This window comes from Verticillium dahliae, genomic scaffold (genome assembly GCF_000150675.1).
Source record: "Verticillium dahliae VdLs.17 supercont1.27 genomic scaffold, whole genome shotgun sequence".
NCBI lineage: Eukaryota > Fungi > Ascomycota > Sordariomycetes > Glomerellales > Plectosphaerellaceae > Verticillium > Verticillium dahliae.
The window spans coordinates 353,513-362,302 of record NW_009276928.1 but is presented as its reverse complement, the minus strand read 5'-3'; the positions used below and the strand labels follow the sequence as shown (position 1 = coordinate 362,302).

The 8,790-nt window shown below is 57.9% G+C and overlaps 4 protein-coding genes across 4 annotated transcripts in view; 1 reads left to right on the top strand and 3 right to left on the bottom strand.

Moving 5' to 3' along the window:
- Positions 1 to 705, bottom strand: part of VDAG_09820 (thymine dioxygenase) — a gene marked incomplete at both ends in the record, with an annotated part of 1,048 nt that extends 343 nt beyond the window's left edge. The window contains 2 exons of the mRNA XM_009654679.1: positions 26 to 617; positions 667 to 705. Coding sequence (XP_009652974.1) covers positions 26 to 617; positions 667 to 705 — 631 coding nt within the window. The remainder of the gene's footprint in view (positions 1 to 25; positions 618 to 666) is intronic.
- Positions 706 to 1,529: 824 nt separating this feature from the next.
- VDAG_09819 (pantothenate transporter liz1) lies at positions 1,530 to 3,069 on the bottom strand (the record flags this gene model as incomplete). Its single annotated transcript, XM_009654678.1, has 2 exons — positions 1,530 to 2,808; positions 2,858 to 3,069. The coding sequence occupies 2 exons, from the start codon at positions 3,067 to 3,069 to the stop codon at positions 1,530 to 1,532; spliced, it is 1,491 nt and encodes a 496-aa protein (XP_009652973.1).
- A 1,404-nt stretch (positions 3,070 to 4,473) lies between these two features.
- On the top strand, positions 4,474 to 6,421 carry VDAG_09818 (2-amino-3-carboxymuconate-6-semialdehyde decarboxylase; the record flags this gene model as incomplete). The annotated part of the gene is made up of 3 exons (XM_009654677.1): positions 4,474 to 5,485; positions 5,920 to 5,951; positions 6,326 to 6,421. The coding sequence occupies 3 exons, from the start codon at positions 4,474 to 4,476 to the stop codon at positions 6,419 to 6,421; spliced, it is 1,140 nt and encodes a 379-aa protein (XP_009652972.1).
- A 65-nt stretch (positions 6,422 to 6,486) lies between these two features.
- VDAG_09817 (HET domain-containing protein) lies at positions 6,487 to 7,636 on the bottom strand (the record flags this gene model as incomplete). The annotated part of the gene is made up of 2 exons (XM_009654676.1): positions 6,487 to 6,621; positions 6,689 to 7,636. The coding sequence occupies 2 exons, from the start codon at positions 7,634 to 7,636 to the stop codon at positions 6,487 to 6,489; spliced, it is 1,083 nt and encodes a 360-aa protein (XP_009652971.1).
- Positions 7,637 to 8,790: the final 1,154 nt, after the last annotated feature.

Sequence of the window (8,790 nt, the reverse complement as noted above, 5' to 3'; positions counted from 1 at the left end):
CACCTGGCCGGCGCGCACGCGGAACACGGCCGGGTCGACGGCCGGGTAGTGCAGCAGCCGCAGCGTGTGTCGCCGTCGTCGGTGAAGCCGTCGAAGAAGCCGTCGGCGAGGCCCATGCCGGCGCCGATGGCCCGCATCACCTCCACGTGCAGCGCCTTGCAGCGCGCGAAGAAGGCGAGCATCTCGGCCCGGAAGCCCGCGACCGCTGCCGCGGCGGCGGCGTCGCCCTCGCTCTCGCCCTCGCCCTCGGCCGGCCACTGGTTCGGGTGCCCCGGCACGCCCTCGCGGCCAATCTCGAACGACTCCTTCAGGTCCGGCGCCGCCTGCCGCACGGCCGACACGGCGCTGACGTCGGTGAGCTGGCTGACCTTTTCGCGGCCCGGCGCCGAGTAGCCCCTGTTGGCCTCGGGCGTCGTCCAGCCGAGCGCGAGCTTGGCCTCGTCGGCCTGCGCGAAGAAGGCGGCCGAGGCGGCAAAGGCCCGCGCCAGCGTCGCCTCGTCGATCGGGTGGTTCTTGAGGTAGATGAAGCCCGCCGTCTGGAAGCCGTGGAGGATCGCGCGGGCCGTGGCCTGGCGCTCAGCGGCGTCGCCGTGCAGGAAGCCCGAGAAGTCGATGAGCTGGGGTGGTCAGTTCATGACGAGTAGGCGTGCGTGCGAGTAAACGTACGGGGATGACGAGACCCTCTCCGCTCACTGCTGTGGCCATGATGGCTGGTGGAGATGGTGATTCAGTGGGAGCAAACAGTTCGACTCTTGCCAGTAGTGGTCTTTGAACCGAACACTGGATCAGCAGGTCGTCGCTTGAGATGATGCCATCGTAGACATGGAGGTCTGCCAGTGGAAGTAACCTCTCGACTTACATGTCAGCCACACTCCTCAGAGGGTACAGGAAGACGACCGGATCAATGGGGAGAATGTCAAGTGGCAGCTCCAATGACGTTGCTCACTCTGCCTGTCACATTCACAGATCAAGCAAGAAGAAAGACATCAATCAACACGGCAGCCTCCTTTTGACTGCAATGGCACCGGCGGCATCAGTTCAGCTGCCGTCGCATGGCACTCCCATCATGTACTCTCTACCCCACTTTGGAGGTGACGGCGCTGATAAGCTGCTCCTCGACAGTAGGGGGAAACCAACCCCGAAGCGGAGGTGGCCGCGAGCGAGGGCGACGTGGAGGTGAGACAGGGACCAGGACAAGCAGAGGCGACATGCAGACAGCCGACCCAGAGATAACGGCGGGGTAAAATCGCGGGGGAACGCCGTCGACGCCAGCCACTGAGACGGCGTCGGCTGAGACTGTTCTATCACCTTCCCGGAGGGGCAGTGGACGGAACAGATTGGTTGCGTGGCATTCACGCATGTGAGGTAGCATGTGCCAGGGTGGCCAGGCCGTTCGATGGAGAAACTGTACCTATGCCTGGCGATCGCCGGATATGCATGCATTGGGCACCAAGGAAGACGCTGCGACTGAATGGCCAGCAGCTCTTCAGTCAAGAACCAGGACCCCGTTACTGTGGTATCGGACGAGTCTACCCCTCGATACTCTTCTCCTCCTTTTGTCGTTCATCGCGGTGTTGTTCCTCGTCGCCAGGCTGACCGTCAGAGTATTCCTCCGACGCTCTCTTGGTAACGTCCTCCCTGTGTGCAAACCACATGATGGCAAAGATGACCCCAAACTGCACGACCGATGTAATGAGCCCACCGAGGAACCCCTTCTTGAACCGCGGTGCCTCGACAGCCGGAAACTGCAGCAGCTGACTCCACGCGACAATCGCCTGCCCGATGGCATTCATGCTCGCCGTCACAACAGCCCTCTCCTCGGCGTCCCCCGCCATGGCCACCGTCGCCCACGCCATGGTCAGCGGGAACAGCGCACCCTCAAATCCGCCAATCGTAAAGGCCGCGACGCGTCCTGCCTCGCCGATATGCCACGCCACGAGCAGCGCGTGCGCCACGACTGTCGGCACCGACACGGCCAGCAGCAGCGGCCAGAAACGCCCTATGCGATCGGCGACGGCGCACGTCGTGAAAGCCGTGACGATGGAGACGGCCGTCGCCACCGTCGGGAGCGTGTTGATGCGCGTGACGCTGTACAAGTCATTGTTGGCGCGTAGGTACAAGCTAAAGGGCGAGCCGGGAATCTGGTTGTTCTGGTTGCCGATGGACCAGAGCGCGACGAAGAGGTACCAGTGCCAGCGGCGGAAGACGCGCGCAAATATGTCGCGCGACACCTTGAGCTGCGACGGCGCCGTCTGGCCGGCGAGCCGCGCGCGGGCAAAGGCGTGCTCGTCCGGTGACAGGCACCGCGGCCGCGACCGGTGCGGCACGTCCGGGAAGACAAAGAAGCCGAGAAACGAGATGGGGATCGTGATGATGGCGTCGACGATGAAGAGCCAGCGCCAGCCCGAGAGGCCGCCGACGCCGGTGAGGCCGCGGTACGCCGCCGTCTGCAGGTAGCCGGCGAACATGGTGCCGAGGGGCGCGGCCATGTAGAAGAGGGCAACGCGGCGCGCAATCTCGCGCTTGCGCATCCATGAGCCGATGACGTAGATGACGCCCGTGAAGGAGCAGGCTTCGAAGAGGCCGACGAAGAAGCGCATCGCGTAGACTGTGTCGACATTCTGGGCCCAGGCGAGTCCAAAGGTGGCCGTGCCCCAGCCGATTTCGCAGAGGGGCAGCACAACGTTGACGGGGTAGCGGGTGAGATAGTAGCAGGCGGGGATCATGAAGACGCAGTAGGAGGACCAGAAGGTGATGACGGCGTAGTTGAGCTCGTTAGCAAACATTCCCAGTTCCTCCCGCATGCCGCTGTTGCTGTCAGTGATGTGGCCCAGCAGGTCTTGCTCTGTTCACTTACGTCACGTAGGCGTTGGTCAGCGAAGCCTGGTCCAGATACTTTGTGAAGAAGCATAGACAGCCGTAGACGAGGATCATGAGGTCGAGTTTGAGCACGAGCTTCTTCTCCTTGGAGGGCATGTCCCGGGGATACCAGTGCACCACAGTCATCAAGCGAATCCAGGCATTTTCGCGAGTCTCATCCTCGCCCGACCGCTGCACCGTCTCAGCCATGACTGAAGGGTGTGGTGTCTTTTCGTGATCGGCCATGGCGGTCTTTAAACAGTCACAGTCACCGGGCAGCAATGCTGGAAGAGTTTGGTGGTTGATAAGTCGACGGGAGAGCGACGAAGCTCAAGGCTGCGACCAAATCATCATAAAGGATCCTGCAACGACTTTTTCCATGGCGGGAGATGACACCATCAAGCTCCATTATTTTACCCATGCCGTTGGGACTGCGTCCCTGCGCCTGCGGGCAACCTTGCTCCCAGAGTTGTGCAGGTGTCGCGCGTGATGGGTTGCATCAGTCCTCGCACTGCGAACCAGGAGCCTCCCCCGTCGTGGGTTCGACTCCTCCGAGGATGGAGCTCCGGCCGGACCACACCTTCAGCGGGCTGGGTGAGCGTCGATCTGGTGGCTGCACGATTCGTGGCGGACAACCAGATTGGCGTGAAGGATGAGCACGCCATCGATTAATGGGTCGGGGGCCCGGTGCTTTTGATGAGCGAGATGCTGGCCAAGACAACGTGGGAGCAGGCGTGGCGGGGGATTGAATGACCGGTCAAGAACCAGCCGAGAACGTCGTGAGCGACGTGAGGCAGTCGTTGTCAAAGGAAGTGGCTAGATATCAGATGTTTTCTGCATGTCTTCTGGATGAGCTGGTAGAAAGCCCGGTGTAGTGCTCGACGGCTTGTCAGCAATGCCATGCCCTCATAATGACCATGTATATCTCATGGAATCATAAGAAGGAACAAGCTGAAGATGGAACCACGGGATATCGCAACACGGCCTGACTGGGAGAAGGCATATTGGCCACAACTGTTGTGCAGGGATCCCAATCATGGCGCACAGTGCGTCCAGGCCATCAGTTGACGATCATGATCGAGTCATTGTTTCGAGGTCAATATACAAGGCCATGCAGCACATGTGTATTCGACATGACGCTATGTCCGTGGATGGAGTTGTTATTGACAGAAACAATAGATGTCAAATGTTGAAGGAAGCAACGAGTTGGATATCGTTGCAACGAAAACGATTGTTACGCCTCGATATGGCCATACCCGATAGACGGATAAACTGCGGGGCACAGGATAACTGCGGAGCGCAAGATAACGGCGGGGCAACTGCGGGGACGCGCCGACTTACACCGGCAGGCGCCGGGAACCTCTTGCTACCTTCCTCGATGGCTGTAGTTAGCTGTATGCCCTCCATCTCCTCGCATGACACAGAGTCCAAACAATAAGACGGGGAGTGAAAGTACAAGGATTCATCGACCAGCGATCAATTCAGCGTTGCTGTAGGTCGCCCTCGTCCCAGAATCGTCTCATCTCTTCACGTGCATCTAACTCTCTTACCTCACCTTAGGTATCGTACCTAGGAAGCTTACACCCTCATCTTTCAGAAAATACCAAGCACATAATGGCGTCCACAAAGCCCAAGGTCGTGGACATCCACACCCACATGTACCCCCCCTCCTACATCGACATCCTCACCTCCCGCACCGCCATCCCCGTCGTCCGCACCTTTCCCCAGGCCGCAGACCCCCGCCTCATCCTCCTCGACGCCGAGCAGCAGGCCCTCGATGCCGCACTCCAAGACCCGACCGCCAAGCCGCCCGGCCGGCCCTTAACCTCGCACTACGCCTCCCTCGACCAGAAGATCCACTTCATGGACACCCACTCCATCGACATATCCGTCGTGAGCCTCGCCAACCCCTGGCTCGACTTTATCGAGCCCAAAGAAGCAGCAGCCACGGCCCGCAGCGTCAACGACGAGTTCGAGGCCATGTGCGCCTCGCAGCCCGGCCGCCTCTTCTTCTTCGCCGCCCTGCCGCTGACGGCGCCGCTGCCCGCGCTGCTCGAGGCCGTGCGCCACGTCGCCGAGCTCGAGCACTGCCGCGGCGTCATCCTGGGCACGTCCGGCCTCGGCAGCGGCCTCGACGACCCTGAGCTGGTCCCCGTGCTCGAGGCCGTCGCCGCCGCCGCGCTGACCGTCTTTCTGCATCCCCACTACGGTCTGCCAAACGACGTGTGGGGCCCGAGGGCCAGTGCCGAGTACGGCCACGTGCTGCCGCTGGCCCTGGGCTTCCCCATGGAGACGACCATTGCCGTCGCGAGGATGTACCTCGCCGGCGTGTTCGACAGGGTCCCTGCGCTGCGGATGCTGCTCGCGCACAGCGGCGGCACGCTGCCCTTTCTCGCCGGACGCATCGAGAGCTGCATCTTGCACGATGGGCAGCTGGTTGCCGAGGGCAAGGTCGGCGCGGCGCGGAGGACCATCTGGGATGTGTTGCGGGAGCAGGTATATCTTGACGCCGTCATCTACTCCGAGATCGGGCTCAAGGCCGCCATTGCGGCTAGTGGTGGGGCGGACAGGCTGATGTTCGGCACGGATCACCCCTTTTTCCCGCCCCTAGGGACGGACGAGCAGGGTACGTGGGAGAGCGTTACATGGAATGCCGAGGCTGTCAGCAAGGCTGTCGGAAAGGGTAGTGAGGAGGCTGACGGGATTATGGGAGGGAATGCGATCCGACTCTTGCGCTTGGAGACGGTTTGAGAAGCGAGGAATAAAGAAGAAGCTGTTGAACATGTGCACTCGTGTTGGGTATTCATGATTCTGAGTGCCGTACCGCTTTCCGCTACTACCTTGCCGATGATAGAAAGATGTGCCGGCCTATGGTAATTCATTTGGTGTCCTTGAAACGTTCCGTCCGTGAAATTCGCACCATACTGAGCTCATTCTATCATAGCCTAGGTTCTCTGCAATCCGAGCTTGCCCGATATGCGTCGAATGCTTTGCATAATAGAAGAAGAAGAGACAGATTGAGCAGTTGCGCAGCTGAGATCCAATGTGTGTACCCGAAAGCCAAGAAAGAGTCTCGAATCAACGCGGGCGGAGTATACTCGCCCGTCAATGGTTATAGAGCAAGAGTTGCTGAGCGAAGTCCCTAGGTCCAAGAGCTCCTCTGGTGGCTGCCGCCGAACGTTGTTGCCTATGACGCAAGTGAAGTGCTCGTCGCCCTGTTTAGTTTCGATTGTTGTCAATACGAACAGATCAACCCCGTTTTCTCCATCAACCTTGAATCTAGAAGCTATGCGATTCACACGCGTGACATCGTACTTCAGCCGCACGATATGATCATGATCGTTGATCCATTGGACGTTCCTCTTGTCAAGACTCTGATCAGTACTAACAAAGAACTAGCACAAAGGGTTAGACTCGCTGTTGTCTTGGCTAGATTTCGAACATTTCGTGTACTGACTGGTACAAGAGCAGGCCCATGATCACGGGCAATGCAATGATCAACGGCCATGGTGGTCTCTGCAACCACATCACGCAGTCGGACTATCAGGACGTCGTCCTGTAAAGCGTGGAGAGGAAGAAAATCGTCATGAACTTGTTCCGATCCTGGTGCAACATCTGATGCAGTGCTTAAAATGATGGTTTGCATTGCAGCTTGGTCAAGTACAGCCCATGATGCGCAAATGATATTTTGGCCTCGCGAGTACGTGATTGTAGACTTGCCGGAGCCGGCTTGAAGGAAAAGGGGAACGAGCAATAGATCAGCTAAATGAGCAGAGCGGGAACAGTTCAGAACTGCGTAGCACCTGCCGCGCAATTTGATCAAAGGTACCGTTATCTCCAACCCGGACTTGGTGGCTTGCATCTTGGATCTCGGAGGCCACTTTGACGTGTCTTCTTCTGATGCCTCCAACCCTTGCCAGGAGCGAAAGGCGCCCGGGTGGTGTGCTAAGACGCCCCGACCGCGAGATGGGCGGCTGTTGTTAGCAACTGAAACCAGACCTCTCCAGTTGGGGGGTTTGATGATCAGTTGCACCGACGAGTCGAGGCCCCAAGCCAACAGAGACTCCTCCTCTGATTGCTTGAGTAGTTCAAGCTGCAACCTTTGGAATGCGGCATTGCCTTCGCCGTATAGCAGAGGCATCTGTATGTCAAAGATGCCGAGGAGACAATAGGCAATGTCTTCAGCCCTCGACGTGGCTCTGTTCGCCGCCCAGGACATGCGTATTGCAGTATTAGGCCAGGGATTGGAGGCGTCTGCTGACAGCATGTGAGCGGGGACGGCGGTGATATCTTTGACAAGAGCCGCCAACTCCAGTCTTGTCCCCATGGGCTTCCATTTCTGGTCGTAAAAAACAAGGTTTCGCGGGGCGATCAGCTCTTGGAGTGTCCACCCCCTGGTGAACCAGCCACTCCGTCGAGAGGCCGAGTTGGACTCAGAAGGGTCTGTGTTTGTGGGGACATCGGAGAGATATGTGTAACAAATTTGGGACGATTTGTACCAGCGGTACATGGAATTAATGGCTTCCGAAAGCTCTGCGCTGTTCGTCTTGTCGATGCAGCAAGTATCGATCCAGATGTAGTCGATGTTCTCCTTGGCCGCGAGGGTGCAAGTCCCGTCGATCTTGGTCCAGCCCTTCTTCTGGACATGATCGGGGTTCTCGAGATCTTGCAGAGTAACTTCTTCTGCTCCCCAGGTGTGTGAAAGAATGGCATAGTCTGGGTTCGATTCATCGAAGAACTTCTCTAGCTTGCGGGTTTTGACATTCAGGAGACGCATCGGAGTAGTGGTCTGTGATGTCGATTTGGTCGTAATAGCAAAGTCATAAAGAAGGGGCGAATGTCGAATCGAGGTCAGACCGATCAAAGATGCACGATTAAAACAAACTGGCCGCCTGGCCTAAATGGGAGCCCGTCATAACCTGCTCGACTGTGCGTGCTCCGATGCGGTCAGCACCAACATGGGAGGCCCCGAGCCTTGCGAGCGAGGAATCCATGCACTGCCACGTGGTTGTTGCACAGTAAAAGCACAGTGGAAGGCTGCATTTCAAACCTATTCCCCGACATGCGAAGCGAAGAATAATGATGGAGTTGAATGAAGCACATTCCTTGTCGGGGCGCAGAGGTCTTAGGAGGTCGTAGGATAGATATCTGCCTAAGGTACCTAAGGTAAGTACCGCAAGGTACCTATGGCAAGGCAGGTACACACACACACACAAGTTTATTACGCCTGGTGGCCTAGAGCCAATAAGGCACTATTTGCTATTGTACACGGTCGCTTCCTCTAGTCTGTCCGAATCTCCCAAGCCCATAATAGGTCATCTTTCCGCTCTTGCTTTCTCGTCTTCTGTCTTGCCGCCGGTTTCTCGTGGGGTTTAGATTGTATTGGCAAGCTGCTTGAAGGCTATTCTTCAAGTGTTCAGAGTCCTATCTACGGCGACTGAAGCGGCGCTTACTGTTGTTGACACGAGGTGTGGGTGTTAGGTTCGGTTAGTAGAAGAAGGGGGGTTTTGGTGTGTTAGGCCCCCGCAAGGGATCACACGTTCTCCAGTCGGCCCGTGGCCTTCGCAAAGCGTATCGTAGCTCGGACTGCTTTCATGTCCGGCTTCCAATCATCACCATCTGATGTCGTCTTACCTCCCAAATGGAAGGAGATGTTGTCTCTTTGTGTGCCAGGGCGCATGAGTGTCTCGGCTCGTTGTGTTGCCCATCGTGTGCATCGGAGGAGAAAGTGCTCCACCGTCTCTCTCGCTTGTCCGCATGCGCATTGGGCTGAAGCTACTGCCCTGATTCGGAAAAGTGAGGCGTTCAGTCTCGCCATGCCTGTCCTGAGCTGGGCCAGCATGCTCGCCTCCATCCAGGAAAGGTTATCATATAGTTCTCGAGTGTGCTTGCCGGGTAGTGCTATGTCGACTTCCTTCGAGAGTTTTCCAA